Source organism: Calypte anna, chromosome 1 (assembly GCF_003957555.1).
Source record: "Calypte anna isolate BGI_N300 chromosome 1, bCalAnn1_v1.p, whole genome shotgun sequence".
Taxonomy (NCBI): Eukaryota; Metazoa; Chordata; class Aves; order Apodiformes; family Trochilidae; genus Calypte; species Calypte anna.
In genome coordinates this window covers 48,971,381-48,994,317 of record NC_044244.1, presented here as the reverse complement: position 1 = coordinate 48,994,317, position 22,937 = coordinate 48,971,381, and the positions used below count along the sequence as shown (strand labels likewise).

The window sequence follows — 22,937 nt, the reverse complement described above, 5'->3', positions numbered from 1 at the left end:
TGGAAACGTCCTGTCCCTGCACATCACTATTAAACAAGACGTTTCTTCTCATTGTGTTCAAAGCTTGTTTTCTTCAAGGCTTACGCGTCTGCAAAGGGGAGTGATTTAGGTGATGAGTGCTGTGATCTGCTTGTTTAAATTGGAAACTGGCTGCAGTTTCACTGAACTCCAAAGAGCTCTCCAGAGAAGGGTGAGGTATGGAGCTCTACCTGCCTGCTTGGCACCATCTGTAAATGGTTAAGCCTCTGGCCTGCAGCTCAGCGTTTGTGTTGCTTAAACAGTGTGCCTGATGGTGTTCTGTATTCCTAAATTCTACAGCTGTGAAAGAACAAGCAAAAATGAACTAGCCAGACACAAAAAATACAATACATATAAATTTGCGTATATAATAGATAAAAAGAGCAAGTTAACTTCTTCAGAGTTGCTGGTATGAAACATTTTGAAGTACTAGTGAAATGAGAAAAAAAGAAGTAAAAAGCTGTCAATGTTTCACATTATTTCCCAATTTATGCTAGTTGCCAATGTGCGACTTTGAAGTACTAAAGGTCCATGAAATAAACTGTACTGTAGCAATTCACAGCATGAAATGAGAGAATAGGGGATTGGAGTAAATTCCTTTCAGTACTAAAGCCTTTCAGCACTTAAAAGTGGACTTAAAGAAAGATGGGGACAAACTTTTTAGCAGGTCTTGTTGTAATAGGACAAGGGATAATGGTTTTAATTAAAACATGGTAGATTTAGATGAGATATAAGAAAGAAAATTTTTACAAGGAGAGGGGTGAAATATTGGAATAGATTTCCCAGAGAGGTGGTAGAAGCCCCATCCCTGGGAACACTCAAGGTCAGGTTGGACTGGGCTCTGAACAATCTGATCTAGTTGAAGAAGTCCCTGGTCACTGCAGGGGGGTTGGACTAGGTCACCTTGAAATGTCCCTTCCGACCCAAATTCTATGATTCTAAGACACAAATATTTCCCCAGCTCTCTTGATTGCTCCTGTTGTGACTCAGGCAGGGAGCCTGCAAGTGCATGGCAACAGATGAAAATGGTGATGGTTTTAGTACCCTTTGAGGGAGATGAGCATCAAAATATGTCATTATGGTAGTTTCTGAGCTCACTGGTTTCCATCTGGTTTGTGTGTAGCCTTTCTGATATGTAGTCCCAGTGCCAACTGCAGCAGGGGTAACTTGCATCTAGGTGAACCTCCTTTGCTTTAGGGAAAAGCATGCTAACATATTCCAAGAGTTCCAGCTTCAAAAGGACAGCAGATCTGACCGCAAAATGGAACTCACTACTCTGTTTCTGAGCAGACCTCCCTCTTTCTTTCTGGTTGGAAAGCCTGGCTGGGTGTGCCAGTGGAAGTGCTGACGTACCTGGGTATCTGTCACTGTATTCCATGCATGCCATTTCCTCTGCTCCCAGAACAATAAGGAAAGTGAGAGGAAATATGAAAAAATTATCTGTGTGACAGGGAAAGGAGAGGAAACTTGAAACAATTCACTGTGCAGCAGTGGAAATGAAACTGCTGCATCCCACTGTGCTGAGGAACAAAGATTTTCAAACAATAATTAAAAAAACCCTGAAACACAAGACAACCAAACAAAAAATCCCAACAAAACCACCCACATTGTAGATGCTAGTTATGACCATATCTTTCAAAAACTTACAGCAGCCTGAGCCATGAGCTTGCTATGCATCGTTAGTGCTAAATGTTAGGCCCTTGCCAGCACTTCAGCATGAAGAGTCATTGGGATGCCTCAGAAAATGATGTAAGGGATGTGATGGGATGTTACTGCTTGTGATTCTTTTTGAACTCATTGCTCACATAATATGGTAGGTGCTGGTTTGATGGGGAGCAGTGTGGAACAGTTCTACTCTGGTGAAATTCCAGTTTGGGTAATTCTCTTTTGTCAATAGATATGTTTGAATAAAAGTTCCCCTCTGTCCTGAACTGAGGATGCATATGGTAAAAACCACTTCCAAATGGTGATTCCTTTTTTTTTTTTTTTTTTGGCTCTTCAGCACAGATTGTACTGGACTTAAAAATTTTCACTCTGGGACTTTTTAGACTTGTTTTTTGACCAAATATATTCGATATATTCCAGCCCTACTGCATGTTATAAGCTCAGTCTTCCCTAGGAGGGACAGGGTGACAGTATCTCCCAGCAGGTCAATTTCAGTGAAGCTATAATGCCACTTATTTCATAAGGTATGTGTAATAAGACAAGAGGGACAGTGTGTATAGTTGGTCACAGCTAAAGGTAAATGGTCCTGTCAGTCGACTGGGACACCCAGAGAGTGCAACCAAGCAGTGAGCTGTTTCAGGGAACAAAAGCAGTAAGAATTTAATCTTTCGCCCCAATATGGTAGATTTCTGCCAGCATGGGTCCCAGAGCTGGCTTCCTAGGGTATCACGAGATCCAGCACTGATTTCATGGGAAGAGACAGGGTGGCATGCCTGGATCTGCATGAGGAGGAGAATCCGGTGACCTCTTGCCCTGCGTGCTTGCTGCGGGATCAAGTGTAGCTGGAGTGTGTTGGCACAGACTGATTCAGAGGAACAGGAGGATTAGAAAGTATCCAAGAGCACTGGATGGATTTTGGAGCAAAGTCACACGGCTCCGTTGTCTTGTGTGGGGTTACAGATCTTCCAGCCTTTCTTCTTGAGCCTTCTTTTGCTTTCCTAGCAAAAAGGCCCTGAGAGGGGAGCAGCTGAGACTTGGCCAGGAGAGTGCCCTACTTTGGGCTCAAAGACACTCGCAACAGCAGCATTGTGCAACAACCCAGATTCTGACTTTGAGTGAAGGATTGGCTCAGGGAAAAATGAACAGAAGCAGGATTTTTTGCCTGTGTTGCTGAGGCTGGAAACAAAAATACTGGATTTGCCCCTAGCTGCTGAAACAGCGGCTGTGATTGCAGTGCAGGACTGTGCTGAGCAGAGCAAACCAGCCCTCGTAAAGCTCTAAGCTGTCAAATTCAGATGCTTTTGCCAGTCAGATTAGTTCATTCAGAGCTGTTTTATCTATGTTGTTCCCTGTTTGTGAACATGTGAATAAAGCTGCAGTGCCAGAAAACTGGGGAAGTAGAAGAAGTATATATTACATACTTTTCTCTATGATGATAAAACCAGCCATCTCAGTATGATGGTAAAATAGTAACTGATCTGGTGGAGTTAACTGGTGATACACTGGAGCACTTGGAAGAATTCTGTATTGTGTCTGCCAGTGCAGCTCACACTCCGAAACCACACTTACACACTCACATGTATACACCTCAATGTCTGCATGTCAGAGAACAACATCCACAGTGTACACAGGCTTCTGTGCACACCAGGATGTGCACTCACACAGTCCTAAGTGCATACACTCATACACAAATGCCAGCTGTTTGGAATGGAGCTGATGACCTCACTTTTCCATCTTGCCTTCTGAACGTGTCAAGCTGCTCCCATAGATTCCCTGGATCTAGTGCCTGGAGCATGAAATCAATCAGGGTGAGCCAAGGGAAGGAAAGTATTCCCATACAGGTGTGCAGAGAGACACTGACACAAAAGTGCTTCATATTCATTTAATTGAATCAGCAGTGTACTTGTTCATTTCTGGCAAACAGGCCTGAGCATTACAAGCATCTGAGTCACACTCTGAAGGACCAAAGCTTTTGTTCTTTGTATATGTAAAAACAAATATTGCTGTCACGAGAGGAAGACACAAGGAGAACAAGAATTCAGGCTTTGTTAGGTGAAGTGTTGTCCTTCCTAAGAGTTTGCTCAGTGTTACAGGATTACAGATTAGGTTTTTCTGATAATTTTGATTCATGCATCTGCAGGGAAGTTTCCCTAATCCACTGGGACATACTTGTGGAGGTGGAATAATCCCTGCATCAACTCCTCCAGCTTGTCTCAAGGTAGTTTCTGGAGTCTCTTCCTTGTACTACTTCCAGGTACTGATGTCCCCCATCATAGCAGTACTTGAGCACTTTTTAGTATATGTCCCAGAAACGCCCTTTGAGGTAGGAAAGTGCTACAATTCCCATTTTTATACAGAGAACTGAGGCACTGAGGGGTCAAGAGTCATGAAGGACTCTGAGCTGAACAGTCACTTGTAAGAGGGTCCCAGCCCATCCCCTTGCTTTGTATGTTCTCTGCCACCAAATCATCCTCCTCCTCTGCATCCCTCTTGAGTATTAGTACCAGAATATATTTTGGTAACATGAAGCCTTCTCTGGGAAGCATTGCTAGGAGTATGTGTATCTCTCCATGAGTGCTGCCTCCTCCACAAACCTCTGTGGGTCTCACAAGCTGCTTGACTGCACAGAGAGCAGCACCTCCACCTCCTAGATGTGCTCCCACCACAGCTGCGCTCCAGCTCAGACCAGTAACACCAACCTATGCTTCCCTACCTTCTGCAAGAGATATAACTGCTTTCCTCCACCAAGACCCAAGCTGTTTTGGTTCCTAAAATCATGTTTCACCTATTTTATAATTACCAGCATTCAGTCCATGCTTTTCTTTTCCTACAGAAACTTGCCCTCCCTCACAACCAAGGAACAGGAAACTTGCTCCCACATGCCACAGACTTGCTTTGCCTCTAAGGATGTCTACTTTCCTTTGGAGCACAGTCCTCCCTTTAAAAAGAAAAAAAATATATACATATTTAAATACCATATCAAAATCTTAAAATAATCTTATGTTAATAAATAGAGCACAGACATCACAGTTCTCAGCCTGGAGATGTTTCTTCAAAAGGACTAACAATTTCTAGCACTGCTAATTTCACACTGGGATGATAAGCCCCAAAAGTGGGCCATATACAAAAGTGTGTCATATCAGGAGCTTCTTCCTTCAAAAGCCTTTCCAGGTGTACCTTGGCAACTGGACTGTGCTGGAAATTGGAAGCTGCTGGCTGTCTGAGGGTAACCCATCCCTTTTACCAGATTCCTAAGTTATTTACAAACCAGGTTCAGTCAGCACCAGAACTGCAGGGATTTCATCAGCCTCCTGACCCTTTTCTTTTTGCTGCCTTGGTGAAGCAGTGCCAGGGAGATGGCTGAGAAAACATGAGTGTGAGGAATGGCCATCTACCCCTGCCTTCATGGTCTGGGATCTGCTGCCCTGTACGAAATAGTCCATGTGTCCAACCTGAAGCAGGTGGCTACTGTCAGATGCCAGTGTGTGTGTGTGTGTGTGTTTAGCTTCTTATAAGGAAGCGGTTTGTGTTCAGATGGAGATAAGGCATGTGAAAGATTTGCATACCTGTGTGGATTACCACCACCTATATTACAATAGCAACATGTAGAAGTGCTATCGGTGACAATTAATAATGTAATGTCTCCAAGGCCTGGTTTAATTAAGGAGAAAGCAGTTTCAGCTGGATGCTCTTGGGACCTCAGCTGTGGGTTTAGCACCCAAGTTGAGTCTCATTGTGCTTGGGGAAAGCTCTGTCCTAGATTCAAGAAGTTCACAGACTTCATCCATCGCTCGGGTGCAGGTCTCAAGGTTGGCAGCCAACTTCTGGATTTTGGCCTTGAGGACAGCCTGGCTCACTTTTGTGACCTCCTTTGTGTATTCTGGCACGAGGAAGCTGTGGGAGCCGCAAAAGACCATGAAGCAGACAGAGTTGTACAATGACATGGAGGCTCTCTTCTCTGACTGGCGCAGCGTGGGGTCGCCTGGGCCCTGCCCCCGTCGGAGGAACTCCAGGCAGCTGAGGATTTCCCTCATCTGTTTCCTACAAGTCACTGCGATTTCCTGCACCTTCCTCACCTCCCGGGAATTGCAAAGCACTAAGGAGAGATCGGAGGTGATGCTGACAGCCCCCCCAGCAGTGGCCAGGCCCAGACCCACAGCTGATGCCAGGAGAGAGGCTCCCAGTGTCACTGGGCTCAGGGACAGCCCCACGATGGCTGTGACAGCTCCTGCGGCGGTCAGGGTGCTCCCGCTGACGTTGGCAATCAGGGACCTTTTGCGGAGCTTGTTGAGTTTCCGAGCCGCTTTTTGCAGGTGAGCGATTTGGCCACGCAGCCTCCTCCTCTGATCCATCAGCACGATGTGGAAGTGGTGTGTAGGGTCTGGTGTTTGGGGAAAAGTGGCAGCACCATTTCTCTCCATGGCTTCTGTCCGGAAACAGAAAAGGCTGGGTTGAGGTTAAGGTTAAAAATACCCCAAGAGATACACTGAGCTTGGACTGCTATCTCAGGGATGGCATACTGCCAAATTTCTTTTTTTTTTTTTTTTTTCTTCACCTACCTTGACTTGCTGACTTGCTGACTGAACACACGTACACACACACACACCATACATGCACATACACACATTTACATTTAATTACCACATTCCACTATAACTTTGAGACAGAAGAGCTTTTAAATTTTCTTTCTTCTTCTCTGAGAAGACTAAAATATCTTAAGGGCTGAAGTCAGAGGTGCTATTGTTATTACCTCTGTGAAGGCACAAAACTTCTCAGAGAAGAACAGAAATTCTCTTCAGAAATTTCTGGGAGCAGAAATTATCTTCAGATTGAGTCATTGCCTGGCGTACTAATGCTGCTGCCAGAACTAATGTGTTGTCCCCATGCTGGGGTTCAGATGATCTGTAATATTCAAGGGCATCTTTCACAAGAAAGGTCAAGCTCTGATGAGTTAAAAGCCTCCCATCCCAGGCTGCTATTTAGGGGTCATTTCCCATTAAAGGGGGACAGAGGGAAGCTGCTCAGGATAGTTAAGTTCTGGCTTTTCCATCTAGGAGGTGAGAAACTCATTGACACTTCAGAAGTGTATTGTGAAAATCCTTCCTCTCTTTAAGCCTAAGGAGTTCAAGGTCTTGCAGCATTTTTTTTCCTATTGTAACCTGGTGTCAGGGTCTAGACAAAGATGGAAACCATTGTTCTACTGTGCTTTGTCCAACCTGTGGCAGTGGATCCCCAGTGACAGTGGCAAGGAGACCTGTGGGCCTTGTTTAAAACTTTCATGAAAAGCACATCAGAAAGGCAAGCCCACTTTTAGTGCTCACTGCCTTGGGGACGGGAGAGCATGGGAAACACAGGGGCAATACAGAGGCCTGTGAATAGAAAAGACTTGAAAACTGCTGCCTATGGCAAACTATCCTGACAAGATAGCAGGAGAGCATCTTTCCTTCTAGAGGGTGAATTTTCAGGCTTTCAGGGCTAGGAGATCTTTGCTCTCTTCTGTTCTTTGTCACAAGGGTACAAAAGAAATGTTGCAATAAACATTTTCAGGTTTCTCTAGGGTTGCAAAGTGCTTTACAGAGAAAGCCTTAACTCTGCTTACAAATAGGGAAACTGAGGCAAGGCAGGCAACAGGACTGATGTAGTATCGCCATCTGTCTGGTGAGAGCAGAGCTTGTTCCACCTCTGCACCTAGACAGGTCTAGCCATAGAGATAAGAAGCTATTTGCAGTCCATATTGCCTACATAGAAAAAAAGGTCTCTATAGCAGAAAGACCCTGTCCCAGAGCCAGCTAAGCAAACATGTTCATTGCTGCAGCCACCTTTTCACTTCTCAGTCCATTGCCTGTGTGAACTGGACGTGCCTGGTCTCCTACATGGCCACACTCTATAGATGAGATCCTTGAAACTTTCATACTGCAGAATCCTTGTGTTTCAGGAGGAGGTAACCTCTTGCCAGGAAGAGTCTTTCCATCCTGAAGTGTATGAATAAACAGTTCTCACTGAATTTTTTTCCCTTCTATTGATTCTAATCCATCTCATAATGAATCCTTTAGGACCTCTGTCAGTACATTCAGAATAATGACCCCAGTTTCTGTTGGTATCATTAGGCCATTTTAGCAACTTAGTATATTATATTATATTATCTTGTCTTGCCTGTAGGCAACGTCCTCTTATTTTTTACACTATAGTCAAAGATGAAGCTAAAAGCACAAGGACTAACACTAAGCTAAATGGATTCTGGCACTGAAATGAAGAATGAGCATTTCTTAAATAACAGATCAATAAACATATTGAATCCTGTGGCATCTTAATAAATTGTTCTGCAGATTTGCTCATTGAGAACAGTGTCAGATAATACAGTGGCCATCTCACTGCAGTTAGTAGAGCAGTTATTCAATACTTATCATAAGCTGTATGGTGATGCATATCTTTTGAATACACTGCTTTATACCAGTATAAAGGAAAACCAACCCAGCTCCCACTCTTAGAGAAAAATCTCCACAACTATAAGGGTATACATTCCAATATATACAGTCCAAAACTGTCAAACATTTACCTAATACAGTACTTAGAGAAATTAAAAAAAACCCACTGGTTCAAGCTTACCTTTCGATTCCAGCCAACCTCCCCAAAGATAAATTTTGATCTGTTTCTGGAGGAGACCAATTTATAGCTCCTGTGGACCAATTGCTGCAGTTCCTGTGGACCAATTGCTGCGATGGGAATGCTTTGCCTCATACTGGGAGTTTGCCATTTCCTGCTCTCCCTTGTGCAGAAGGATGTGACACACTGGAAAGTGACCTGTGGGACAGAGAGCACACATCGTGTTCAGGAAACGATCCCTGCGAATGAACATTGTGTGTTAGCTTTTCCAGAAGTGTAGGGGAAAAAAAATAATTAAAATCTCAGCCTATTCCTGGCGTTGAGCTAGTGCAGTCATTCCCCTGAGGGAACAGTTGCCTTCCCTTTCCCTGAAATAGCAACTGACTTTACTCTCTGCTGGTGCCTCCAATTGCTTGATGACTGAAGTTTCCCCCCATCACACATTTAAAGCCAATGGAGCATCAGCCAGCCAGCTACTTCATTCAAGGCCGGTGTACTTTTAAAATCCTAGCTCTTTGGGACAATTGTGTATGTGACTGGCTGGAGCACAGCAGTGCTGTGTGAGAGCTGGAGTGGTGCTCCACTCCATAAAAGGGAAGAAACTCCACAGCAAGATGATTACTCTGAATTCCCATCCCTTTTCTTGCTGTGTAGGTAAAATCATGCAGCATCCCACAAGAGGAGTGATGTCCCTTTGTTTTGCTCTGTTTCTTACTGTGGGCACCATGAGGGCTGAGAAACAACGATGCTGTTTTCCCAAGGGGCCTGCCCAGGAATCAATGATCAGACAGAAAGTGTCACTTGGATTCCTTCTTTTGCTTCCTGCTGTTGCCTAGTAGTTGTGCCCACATACAGATATGGCCAAAAAAAGGAAGTGATGAAGGTGTTGGGGTGAACATCCTAAGTGCCATTCCTGGCACTGCTTTTCACAATGAACCAGGGCCATCTTTAATCAAATCTTTGGATCATTTCAGGAAAAAAAAAAAAAAAAAAAAAAAAAAAGAGTATTTTTTGGTGGCACTAAATGTGTCCCAGCTTAAACTACAGTGGCATGTATCTGCCATGGGCTTGTGATACCAGAGATAACTATTTTAAACAGTTGTACCTCAAGTGGGGGCATCTACTTTCTTGCTTACTCTTCAGGGCTTTTTGTTGTCAGGGAACCTCTGATTGTGCCCTAGTGTCACACTGGCCTGGCTAATTGGAAGGCTGCCTACCTGTCACTGAATGGCGAGGTTTTATCATTGTGTGTGAGCTGCATAGCCATGCAATTGCTGGACCTGACTTTAAGAAGGTACAAGAAAAAAGACTGAGCAGGCAGGGAGAGCATAAAGCTGTGATTTTTCATTTCAGTGGCAGCTCTGAGGTCAGCTTAAAATGACAGTGAAACAGTATGTAAAGTGTTTTGTCAGGGGTGGATCTGCATGAGAAGGGACATAAACAATAAATAAACAGCACTGAAGAGCTACTTCAATCTGTCACAGACCTGAAAAGAGAAAACATTGTTTTGAAGATGTTAAAATAAATGATCTTGGTCTGTTACACTTTGTACGTTTTGGACATAACAGGAAGATGAGTTTTGATACTGAAGGAAACTGCTTTAGCCCTTCTCTTTGTTTTAGCAAGCATATGCTTGAATTTGAGCCCATCTGCCTTGGCAAAGGTTTGGAGTTGATGGACACACGAGTTCTTCCACATACCAAATAGAATAGGCTTTTTTTTTTTTTTTTTTTTTAATGTAATTGCATCTGCATTTAGATTTGTGCCAACATAGATATCCCTGTTAGGACAGTGAGTGTTGGTAAAAATGAAATTAAAAAGAAAAGAAAAGTAAGGTCTAGAATGAGCCTAAGAAGATTACAGTTTTGTTTGCTCTTCTTCCTTTCCCAGTCCTCTTTTTTCAGTATACTCAGCTGCAAAATATTGTCAAAAACCCTTGTGATGCTCAGTGCCTAGGAAGTGATTAGAGTGCAGAAAAGACAATCCACTTTTTTTTTTTTTTTTTTTTTTTCAAACAGAGTTTCCTGAACACTGAAAGACTCCGACTTCATGCAAGATGAGATGTTAGTTTTTACCTGGGATGGTTTCTCACAAGGGTTATCCCTGGGCTCCTTCACTGTCTAAGGAGAATGTTTTCCTATAATCCACCCCAATAATAAGGTGCATACCCAGAAAGTAAGGACGTCCCATGAGAAGCTACATATCTCAAATTGATTTTAAAAATAAATGAGTATCAGAATAAGAAACATAATTTCAAAGGGACTTACCCTTCATAGTATGCTATGATCTGGTTTTGTCTCTGCTGACACTCTCACAAGCATCCCTTTGGTGAGAGTACTTGTCTTCTCTCCCAACAATAATTAGAGACCCTCCCCAGAAGAGGTGAGCAGGTGGGAATGGGAGCAGGATGGGAGAGAAATGTCTTCTCTGAGGGTCACCCAGGGACAGAAAGGCTTTCAGTGCCATTAGCAAACCTGCTCAGATGTGAGCACATCTGACAAATGGAGTAGTTCCCAGGGGCCTGCTTGGAGTGCATCTTTAGCTACCAATGATCTCATGGCTTCTGGTGTAGGTCTGACCTTCCCAGGGCAGCCCTAATGGCTAGCACAGGCTTCAGTGTCCTGCCTGCTGAATGTTTTCACCCAACCACACTAATGCTGCAGTTTCTTCATTCATGGCCTGTAAAGCTCTTGAGTTTGAGGGTGGGAGGGGAACAGCAGGTGCTTCATGACTCCCATGGCCAAAAATTGTCTCCCTGCTCCACCCTGTTCCACCTGGTGACATCCTTGAACTGGGCAGAAGCCAGATCCATGCAAAATCTGCCCTGAGGGCATTTTATGGAAGCAGATGACTAGCAAGAGGAAGGAAGGATGGGATGTTCTATTGCCTCAGCTCTCTTCCTTCCAGTGGATTTTGGCAGAAAGGACTGGTCTTTCTGCTTGTATTCTCTCCAGCAGAAGGGATATAAAGTGTAAGTGTTTATTCTGAATCTGTTTGGAGAAACTGCAATGTAACATTTGAAAGTAAACCTGTAATATTTGAAGATGGAGTTTCAAAGATTCACTTCCTTTATTAACATTGTTTGAATAAAATAATAGAGAAAATTTGAGCAAGTTTACATTCAGAAATCTTTTCACAGGGTATTTCGGTCACACTTGGTACTTTCAATTTTAACAGCTGGATCATGTGGCTAAAAGTTGTCTTTTTATTTTCTTTTTCCTGTGGTGAATTCAACTTATGACTAATTTTAACTTTTCACAGCAAGACATCAGTTCAGATTCTGTGGGAACCTGAATAAATCAAGCCTAAAACAAATAAAGGAAATTAGATCAAAAAGGGCTGCATCGTTTTTTAGTAGGCTTACCAGTACATTTAAATTTATTTTTTAAAACATTCCAGAATGAGACAGGCTGCTCTGGGCTCTTACCAGTGTGTCTTGGACTTCATATGGCTTTGAAGAAAGCTAAAAAGGATCAGGACAGTTTGGAGGAAACAGGACAGTCTGTTGGATGAAAACACCTCTTCTTAGTCTTAGTTAGGTAAGATATTAGCCTAGTGCATTGACTGTGCTTGTTCCTGTGCTGTGAGCAAGCATTCATGTAGCAAAAATATGATCCTAAGTTGCCTTGTCAAAACATTGCCAGCTTTGTCTGCAGAGATCAAGTATTTATTTGGATATAGAGAGAGGATTCCTGCAATGGATTTAAAACAGACCAGCTTGTACTGTCATTTGCCACATTTAATTATATGTTTCAATGCAGGCTGTCTCTGACACATTAAAAAACCAACTCCCCACTTAGCCCATCTGTCTCCAGCCTTGCCTGTGGCACAGCTGACATGACTGAGTGTGGCCGTATGCAGGTTCTGCTGAGACTGGTGCTGCTGGAGGACTTTTTTCAGTGTCTCAGCAATGGCAGCAGCAGCAGCACAATGAGCAAGTCTGGCTACCCGTACCTTCAAGCACTGTAGAGGACAGAGAATCATCACTATATAGAACATCACTATATAGAACAACAAAGAAACTGAATAGATTGATTAAAAGTAAAAATTATGTAGCCTGGTTTTTCATGGTTCTTTTCCTGTGGACTGCTTGATGGCTGAGCTCACATTGCAGGATTTCTCTGGAAGGAAAAAGGAGTCTGGATCTTTCTCAGATACAAAACTACTTATTTTCATGAAACCTGCAAAGAGCCAGTGTCTTCAAAACCTTAAGTGCTTTGTCAAACTCTATCTGAGATTGCTCAGGAAGTTCAAAAGCCATCGGCTGACAAAACTGCTAACAGCCCTTCTCTGTAACCCTCATTTCTGTTCGGAGCCACGACAGAACAAATCCCCATGTCCTTTAACCAAAACACAAGGCACAGATGTCCATGGTTTCTTATGACCCTGTGCTGGTGTGAATCTTGTGGTGTTTAGCCAACCTTTGGTTTCATCTACTGCTCTGTGGCTTTCCCTCTACCAGGGTGATGTCCACATCCTCCAGTATCAGAGCAGTGGCTGCTTGTGAGGGAGCCTTTTGTGTCATTTCTGTACCTCATGCTGGTGGGTCAGAGCAGTGCTGCCAGGACCATAGTTTGAAGGGGAAGGAAAAGTAGGTCAGTTTGGAAGCATGGCACCAATAACATCCTTCCAAGAAAACGAATGGGCTAGAAAGATTCAGTGTCAGATAAAAGAATTTGTAATCAAATTTAGGTATTGAAGACAAAGTGATTTGGAGAGATTTATTGCAGGTCTGAATGTTAATTCCATATCAATTTTACCGATGATACTGACTTTGTTGTGAAAATATTAATCTTGAAAATCGGGAGAAGTTGAAAACTATTGCCTTGAACTTCATACAGGGGTGCATCTCACCTAATTTCATCCCCCTTCAAAGGTTCACTTGCAGACAGTTTATTCACTTTCCAAAGCTCCCTCTAGAGCCAGGAGTAGAAACAGCCATCCCCAAAGGCTGGTTCAATCCACCTCTTTCAGGCCACCTGCTCTGTAATACTTGATTTGATGGTGGTTTCACAATCTTGCTGAGGACAACATTTCAATGGGAGCTGGGAATACTGCTTTACTACAGAGCATTTGCACAGGAGGGATAGACCTCATCTGGATCAAAAGAGAAATGGGCTTCTGGCTATGAGCATGCAGGAGGTTGCCAGCAAACTTTTTACCTGAGGAGTGGGGAAAAAACAACCAATGATGGAATTTTTTACAACAGTGTTCCCAAGGACAAGGCATAGAAAAAAAATTTGAATCCTCTGGAGCAGGATAGTATTAAAAAGGAAGGTTAGCATTGAAAGAGAATGCCAGGGAACTAAATCAGTGCTGTGATTGTCTCAGTATCAGGGCTTGAAGCCTAGGTAGGATCACTGACACATATTGCTGATATGGTAGGCATTTTGGAAACCTTGAGATTATTAAAAAGAAGTTCCAGTCAACAGCTAGGAGGATTAAATCCTCGCAGGTTGCTGGAGATGACTGAAGTGACCATCCTGGGCATACAGCGACAAGGCTACAACCCACTAAGAAAAGCCTGAAAGAAGGAAAGATTCTGAAACTGATAACAGGAGGGTAAGAAAGCATCATTCAAAAATTTACAGGTGTGTCTGAGTAAAGAACATGGAAAAGAATATAAACTCCTGCATATTAAACACAAAAGCACAACTGAGATGTAAAAAAAGGGATTAGAAGATTGGGTAGTTAAAAAAAATCAACAAACAAGCTAGTACTAAGTTCTCCATCCATCACAGGAGCAGCAAAAAACTGTGCATGAAAGTCTGCCACACCGTAGGATTTTTGGTCCAGAAGCCTACTGACTGTGCCAGACACACTGGTGGACCTTTTAACTAGGGTGAGAACAGCCTCCAGGATAAATACAGCATTTTCAATAATGTCAGCTTAATTTCAGCATGCAAAAGGAGATTCTGCCTTACAAATATCTTGGAGCTTTTTTGACGAGGTCATCTACTATGTGATCTGCTGGAATTTGCAACTGCTTTTGACAAAGCCTTTGTGAAGATAAAAGGGAAAAACTATCATGGATAGTTATTTGATAGAGGACCGGAAAAAGTAGAAGACTAAATTGAGGAAGGGAGTTTTTCAGGCGTCTGCACCAGGCTCTGTGTTCTTTAACAAGTTTCTAAATGATGTGGAAAGAGGTGAACAATGAGATAGTGCTGTTTGCTGACAGTATAGCTGACCAAAGCACTGCTGCAGATATTGGTTTAGATAAGCTTTTGTTTCAGAGGATATCAAAACAAACACAACGTGAGATTGATGTCCACTAAGTATCATTTTAATCAATCTTAATCCTGCCTCAAGGCAAGGAGGGTAACCAAAAAAGATCACTTGGAACCTTGACCTGTAAATTATTTAATTCATACTGGAGCCTTTTAATTGTTATTAGTGGTTCTAGGTCTCATTTAAGCTGAGAAGCTTTGCAATACATTACCATGAGAAGCAGCAGACTGTCCAGTGAGTAGGAAAGTCACCAGTCTGCCATTTGCTTTTGCTGCTGCTGTGAGCAAGACCACTTTTGGCTGAAGCATTCCCACTTCCAGAGAACACAGACCTCCCTGGACTGGTGCCATTCACTGTGATGGTGCCATCACATGGCCATAATCTTAGGGAAGGTTTCCTTCAGTACCTCACAAACATTGCTCATCCAGAATCGCAGTATCACAGATTTGTCACAATTGGAAAAGACCTCTAGGATCACCAAGTCCAACCATCAACCCAGAAAAAAACACCATCCCCATAGTGCATGTCCTGAAGTGCCTCAACTACCTTTTGTGAATACCTCCAGGGATGGTGACTGTACCACCTCCCTAGGCATCCTGGTCCAGTGCCTGACTACTCTTTCCATAAATAAATGCTTCATAATATCTAGTCTAAACCTCCCATGGTGCAGCTTTAGGCCATTTTCTCTTGTCCTATCACCATTTACTTGGGAGAAGAGGCCAAGTAAGAGAGACCTGCCTCACAACAACTTCCTTTCAGGTAGTTGTAGGGAGCTATAACATCTCTCCACAGCCTCCTCCTCTCCAATCTAAACAGCCCTGTTTCCCTCAGCCTCTCCTCATAAAACTTATTCTCTACGTCCTTCACCAGCTTGGTTGCTCTTTTCTGGACACGCTCCAGCAACTTAATATCCTTGTAATGAGAAGCCCAGAACAGAACATGGTACTCAAACATAAAAGTACAGCTGCTCACATTCACACTGAACTCAGTATTTGGCAGGAGATATTTGGCTGTTGAGGTAGTGTTTATATCCATCTTGAATGAAGACTCTGAATTTGATCAACCTGATTTGGAAACTTGTTGTAGACTCTGCCTTTAAGATCAGATTGCTTACTTGATACCTATATCAGATTCAGGTACCTATATCAAACCTAATCCCAATCTGTAAGACTAACATCTGTGGAAATATCCTAGGGCTCCCCTGTAGTCTGGGTATTATTTGATATTTGCAGTACATCAAGGATTGAGTGACTGTACAGATCAGATTATGAGATTTTGCACTGAACTAATCAAGCTCTAGAAAAATGTTTTCACAGTTGAAGCCGCTCTGCAGACTTGGGCAGCTGGAACTGCCCAAGAGAGGATGGATGTGGCCCCTTATTGTCAGTCCTTGCTCAAACACAGTGCAGTCAGGGAGCTGGACCAGGTCTCAGAAAGCAAATATATTGCTCTATCTTGTACCTCTTTTTAGAGGTGCCTGAAAATGAGAATCCTTCCTCTTCCAGCTTTAGGACAGACCAAGCATTGCACCTGTAACACATTTGCTTCTTTAGCCATTCTAGAGGCAGATCTTCTCATGGTGAGTGGTCATGAAGGACCCTAGCAAAAAGCATTTTCCCTAAAATCTCTTCTTCAGTAGGAGTCTTCTCCTCAGCACAGTAGACTGTAAGTAGGCATTGGTAATCAGGCCGCCCATTTCTCACCACCTTCTATATTTCAGGAAGCATATGGTGGCTGACATATTTCCTGATGTACACTCAATAAGCCCTCCAGTTTGTATCCAGGACCTCTGATGAAGGTACAGACAACTCACACTTTCTTGCTCTTCTGCAGCAATCTCAATGTACCTGGGAGGTGGTTGTTATCACCTGATGTGCAGGGAAGCAGAGGTAAGGAGGAAGGTGGTGGTTTGCTCATTGCCTTGAGGGCAGAACCAAAACGTGAATGTAGGTGGCCTTATTTTCAGATGAATGTTTTGTTCCCTAAGGCTAGCCATGACCTTGCACAGCTTTTGTAATACTGGTCAAGCAAGACTGGATGGTGAGACACCCTCCAATGTTTATCACAGTTCTGATTCTAGGGAGCTTGATGTGAGGAGTACTAATTCAGCCTCCACCTCCACAGCATTCTCTTTATATTTCTTGAAAAAAAAGGCATCAGTAGGCCCACAGAAATTTTTCCCTTGTGAGAACCCTGGGGCATAATGCCATTTTTTTGCTGAATATAGAAGTAATGGGACAGCTGTTATAGGAATTTTCATTTGAATACATGTCAGCAATAAGTAAAAAATATTGCTTCATGCAGATAATTTTTTAAAATTTCTCTGAAGCTGTTCATCAGTTCAATACTACCAGAGGAGCCTTAGTGGAAAAAGAGCAAGAGACACGTATGTATTTAGGGTCCCAAGATAGCACTTTCACAACATCTCTTACATATTCTAAAAAAAGATAACAGGACAAGCCACCAGAAGCAAACCCCTTTCTCCAGTTCCTCCCTGCAGATATTTGCTAGTCAAGCTCTGTACAGATCTTCTATTTTCACAGATGCAGCAATGCCAGCAGCTATTTTTGCACTCAGCTAAGGGTAGGCCTTCAGCTGCTGGACATCTGTGCAAAACTGCTCCTTTCCTTTGCAGATCCTGCATCCCAGTGTCCTCCAGGAAAAGTGCAGGGAACATCACCTTCAATCCCTGCCCTCCAGCAGTGCAGGGAGCGAGGCCAATCTCTTCTCTCTCAAGAATGTTTGTTCACCTGTTCTGAGCCACTGTGAGACTGTTGAGGTGGAAATTCATCTATTCATCTTCTCTGCAGAAAGTGGGAGGGTTGTGGGTTGTATTTGGGCACTGTGGGTCACTGCTGGTGGAGGAAGTGAAGAGCTATTGGTTAGTAAAAGAAGAACAAAGCCCCAAATGCAGGACATTACCATGGAGGCTGCAGAGTTGCCTAAATACAGTAAGAGCTTTTCTGCAAGAATGTCTTTTCCCAGACCCTTGGTCACAGCACTCAAGAGATGAAACAAGTCCAAAAGGCTGCTCTTAAGGGTCTAGATTAATCTAAGAACTAATACACTTAGCTGCTGATAGGAAATAAAGGCAGTTATCCTCTTCTTAGCTAGCATGGGCACCAATGGGGAGCAGGTGAGCCCCAGAGCCTTCACACCAGCCAGAAGTTTGAGACCAGATGCCTTAGAGGAAATTAAACTGGCTGAGGCACCTCCGTGATGTGAGTATCATGGTACAGAGTGGAACAGGAAAGAAGGGGAGTTACCAGTGGCAGTTGGTAGGAAAACATGTACGTGTCACCAAACATGTACATTGTCACCATTGTGACCAAAACTGTAGGTCAGGATTTTCTCCAGATAGCAGCCAAGAGGTGGAACAAAGGGCTCTTTGAATGGCACCTTTTTGGTTTGGTGACTGTGCTGGAGGGGATGGAATCACTGTTATCTAGGACAGTTTGGCAACTGAAACTGTCTGCTGCTACTCCAAAATCTCTTGACATGTTTCCCTGTGAGGGTCAATGAAGTGACGGTGGAAGGGTGGTTCAGATACAGCTGACCACTGTGGATCTTATACAGCATCAGCCGAGTCATTCCCACATTTTGACATGTTTGGTGACAAGAGAGTTGTGAATCACTAAACTGAGGTGCAGAAACTATTGTTCTCAGCTTCCCTGACCCTAAAGCTGGTGATTACATCCAATGTCAATGCTAAGTGCAAGTGGCAGTGAAGTTTTATTATAATTGAAATCTACTAGGACTGGAAAAAATTATTTGCATGCAGCTTGGCCAAAATTCTTCTTTATTCTGTGGGTCTAGAGGAATGCTGAAGTAGTAACTTTGACAGTCTTTTATAGTCCCTGCTACACCAAGGGGTGTCCTGTCAGGGTACCACCAGCCCTGCCTGTCCTTGCCCAGCATCTCCTGGAATTCCCCCCCCCACCCCCCACCTAAGTCTCAGGACCCCATTTCAGCCCCCCAGGGCCATCAGTCCCTGCACCAGTGATGCTACAACAGGGCCAGTCTCCAGCTCTCTGCAGCCCTGCCTGGCCATGGTCCCACTGCATCAGGGAGATACCCAATGCTGTGTCTGACCCTGAAGCCGCTCACCAGACATGATCCTGACCCCACCAGGACACTGATGTGTGTATGGGAAGGAACTGAGGTTTGTGGCAAATTAAAATTTAAAATGAGCAGACAAATCCATTGCATTTTGAAGAGGCTTGGGTGTTTTTTTGTTTGTGGGTTTTGTTTTTTTCCTTTTTTTTCTCCCTGTGAAACTAGATCAATCATCTCTGAAACACTTTTCTGCTGAAAAGAAGAGAGTTAACACAAATAGCTGGGCCTCAGCTGGAGAAGGATGGAAGACTTGAACCATACAAAAAACTCAAAGTATCGAAGCAACTGCATTTTTAAGAGATACAGATAGGTGACTCTAAGTTCCCCCATCTCAAAAATGGGGATTGCTTTTTTTTGTCTGGAAAAGTCATGGCAAAGTATAGGTAAGAGTCATGGGGAAGTCATAAGGAAGGGGAGGAAAAGGACCAAAAGCTTCAGGAAGAATAATCCTTAGTATGTGTACAAACAGCTGAATACTGAACCTTTGTCAGGTGCATTTCCTTGGATTTGTAACATCATCTATGGTGGCCACTATACTTTGTCACCTAGTACCAGATTAAGTATCACAAAAGGAACAGCGATAAATGGAAGATTACCCTAATCTTGCAAAAATTACTTGTTGCCTCGCAGGCATTAATTTTGGTTTGAATTACTATATTTTTTCAGGATAGTAGGCATATGTTACCAGTTATAATAGTCTATACACTTCATGCTGGCTGGGTAGTGTACTGAAAAAATGCTGTTCAAGTCAGTAGCACTGGCAAGAAAAAAAAGTTCATCAGAATTGCTGGCATATCTTTACTATTCTACCAACTATTTCTGTCCCTACTGACAGAGCATGTGGAGAGAGGTCCTGTTGCTCTTGCTGGTCACCTCTTCTAATGTGAGGCAGCCAAACTTGCTGTAATTGTGATGGCAAATGCCTAAGAGGCAGGGAGAGTCTCTGCCTGCAAGTGTCCTCTGTGTCAGCTCCTTTTTGTGTCTTCATTGATGGCAGGGAACTCAGTATGACCTCCATATAACCTAATTAAGCTTGATCATGACAAGAGTAATGACCCCTGGTGCTTAACTTCAGGCTTATCACACAAAGAATATCAGTATTTGGGAGAGGAGAGTGAACCACTGTCCTTGAATAGTCACTACTGAATAAGGTGACACTGAATTCAGCTCTGTTTGTGCGCTTTGATTTTTCTCTGGTATTTCTGCCCCCTCTAACACTTGACTGCTCCTTCCCCTCCCTCCCCGCATCTTGGCTGCTTGTTTGTGAGATGGTCATGAGCACATCTGGTCTTCTTAACAAAAAGGGAAGTGAAAAATGGAGTCAATACATAAGTGAAAAATCAAATAAGTAGAAACACAGAAAATAATTATGAAAGCTTAACTTCAAGTTGCAAAATGCCCATTTAACATTTGATGTAGATTGATAGCCTTAAAAGTGGAGCAGGACAAGGACTACAGCTGTGTGACACAGTGTTGCTCTGGCACATACTTTTCCTCTGGGGATGGTTTGGTTTGTAGTTAACACTGCCATAGGCACTTTAGATATACGTCTGTATTCCATCTGATTTATGTGTATGTAAAGAAAATAGTCTTGAGAATATAAAATTACAGATCAGAGGAAAATGTACTATTGTGTTGCATTATTACTCGTGCAAAATAAGAGTTGCAGAGAATGGGGGAAATTGCTTTATTGCGAGACAGAAAGGCTTCTGTCCCAACCCCATTATCAGCACTGATAATGTCAAAGAGTTGGTGAGTATAAAGAGATTCAGCTTACAGACACTGTAACAAGCATAGTTTTTAAGACATCAGAACTTCTACCAGATCTTCATATTGATGTAGCAGACATACAGTCATCCACTAGAGTTCAGTAAATTTTGTGAGATCTTAATAGCTTTTTCTGTCCCCCACTACATGAAGTACAAGTTCTCTTGTCCTTGTAAAAATTCCCAGTAAGCATTGCTCTAGGAGCCATCCTGCTTCCAATGTGGCTTTGAAAGCCCAGATCCAGATTTGCTTAATTTCCCATCTTAGTTGCTCTGCCTTTCCTCAACTAGGAGACCACAGTGATGAGGAAGAGATGGAAAGAAAACATATACAGGAGAGAAAAATAGGTTTATTTCCTTAAAGTCCTTTTTACTATAAATACACAGTAAAGGTCAAACTGTCTATACAAAATATTGAAGAATGGGACTTTGTCAATTAATTGAAGATGTGTCACTGAGAATCTTCAAGAGGTTCATTTGTCTTCCCTGTAGTGGAACAAGAGATGAGTGAGGTGATATTTTTCCACTCACAGATCTTACATTTAATTGAAATAGTGAAGTTGGTCACCTGGTCAGCATCATATGTGGATTGTGGAAGTACAGTTTATATACATCAGGTAAAAATGCAGCAACATGATGGTGCTAAACTGGCCGATGGCCATTAGGTTTCAAGGTAAATTAGGTACTCCTGACAGAGACACAAAAATAAATACAAAGCTTTAGCTAATAAGGAGGTATGCATGCCCATAGAATAGTCACCATCCTGTGGATAAACAGCTGTGCTACTGCCAAAGGTTTTATGTACAGAAGCTGCTGTGACTTGATCTGTAACCTGTCAAAAGAGCAAAAGAGCAGTGAGCAAAAATTGTGATTTGCCTTCCTAACTTGACATTGAAATATGAGTAAAATGTTCTTTTATATCTCACATGTCTCTGCCAGTTTTTCCACGTTACTGAATCATACCAACAGATTTTACAGAAATAATACTGTGTGCTATCATTGGAGTGTGGTCTGACTCTTTATGCCAAGGGGTTACACCAAGACCATTGATTCGACACAAATCTTTTCATCTTTGGTCTTGGTGTCGCAATTTATTCCATTAACATTACTGAGCCTTTTGCTGTGTTACCAACAGCAAAGAGCTGCAGAGAAAGTAGCCCATACTGAGGTAAATAAAGCATATGCTCTCTATTATTCACGAATAGCCTCCAGAAACTTCAGCTTTAGAAGTACGAGGAAAAAAAATCTCTAATCAAATGTTTCACTGTAGCCAGAGGTATAAACCTCATTACAAGAAAGGGAGGCACGGTTTGTGGGAGTTTGTGCTACCTCACTCTCTTTGGAAGCATTTTATTTTGAATACTGAGATTCTAACTCCCCGTTTTCTCCTCTAATGTTAAAAGGACCCTCTGAAGATTAACGCTATAATTCCTGTTTCGGGTTAACATTAAAGAAAACCTTCTAATTCACAAAGAAAAACAAAACTTTCACTCTCTCAAGGTCTCTTCGGTTCCAGGACTCGGGATTTGTTGTTCCCTCTCTACCCAAACGCCACTCTTTTCCCGAAAAGACATGGACAGGCGAAAGTAGACACTTCCACGGCCTCCCGGATTTAGAAAAGGGGCGAATTCGTGACAGATAAATTAGAAAAAAACCATTTTATTATTCCCCAAGAAACACAAGCCGGGGAGCGCGGCGGCGGCGGGGCGGGGCGGGCGCGCGGCACCAATCAGAGCGCGCCGCGCTGCTATAAAAGGGGGCGCCGCGATCCAGCAACACAGAGCTGCTTTTGCCGCTGCCATGTCGGAGACTGCTCCTGCCGCTCCTCCCGCCGCTGCCCCGGCTGCCGCCGGAAAAGCCGCCGCCAAGAAGCCGAAGAAGGCAGCGGGCGCTTCCAAAGCGCGCAAGCCCGCCGGCCCCAGCGTCACCGAGCTGATCACCAAAGCCGTGTCTGCTTCTAAGGAGCGCAAGGGGCTGTCTCTTGCCGCTCTCAAGAAGGCGCTGGCCGCCGGAGGCTACGATGTGGAGAAGAACAACAGCCGCATCAAGCTGGGGCTTAAGAGTCTAGTGAGCAAGGGCACCCTGGTGCAGACCAAGGGTATTGGTGCGTCTGGCTCATTCCGCCTTAGTAAGAAGCCTGGGGAAGTGAAGGAGACCGCCCCCAAGAAGCGAGCAGGTGTGGCCAAGCCAAGGAAGGCAGCAGCCAAGAAACCTGCCAGCGTTGCCAAGAAGCCTAAGAAGGCGGTGACTGCGAAGAAGAGCCCTAAAAAAGTAAAGAAGGCCACCCCCAAGAAAGCGACCAAGAGCCCTAAGAAGGTTACAAAAGCTGCCAAGCCTAAAAAGGCAGTAGCAAAAAGCCCATCTAAGGCGAAGGCAGTGAAGCCCAAAGCAGCCAAGCCCCGGGTATCTAAGCCGAAGGCAAAGGCAAAGAAGGCAACACCCAGGAAGAAGTAAGCCTCGTGGGAGAACTCTCTTGATCGGCGCTTAAACCCCAACGGCTCTTTTAAGAGCCACCCCAATATTCTTAAAAGGGGCCGA

The 22,937-nt window shown here is 43.5% G+C and overlaps 2 protein-coding genes across 2 annotated transcripts; one reads left to right on the top strand and one right to left on the bottom strand.

Annotated features, from left to right (window-relative positions):
* Positions 1-3,562: 3,562 nt before the first annotated feature.
* APOLD1 (apolipoprotein L domain containing 1) lies at positions 3,563-8,328 on the bottom strand. The gene is made up of 2 exons (XM_030469266.1): positions 8,290-8,328; positions 3,563-6,109 (listed from the first exon to the last, which is right to left on the bottom strand). Exon 2 carries the CDS (start codon positions 6,102-6,104, stop codon positions 5,361-5,363), a length of 744 nt encoding a protein of 247 aa, XP_030325126.1. The 5' UTR covers positions 6,105-6,109; positions 8,290-8,328; the 3' UTR covers positions 3,563-5,360.
* A 13,856-nt stretch (positions 8,329-22,184) lies between these two features.
* Positions 22,185-22,883, top strand: LOC103531776 (histone H1.11L). Its single transcript, XM_030468962.1, has one exon. The coding sequence runs from the start codon at positions 22,200-22,202 to the stop codon at positions 22,851-22,853; it is 654 nt and encodes a 217-aa protein (XP_030324822.1). The 5' UTR covers positions 22,185-22,199; the 3' UTR covers positions 22,854-22,883.
* Positions 22,884-22,937: the final 54 nt, after the last annotated feature.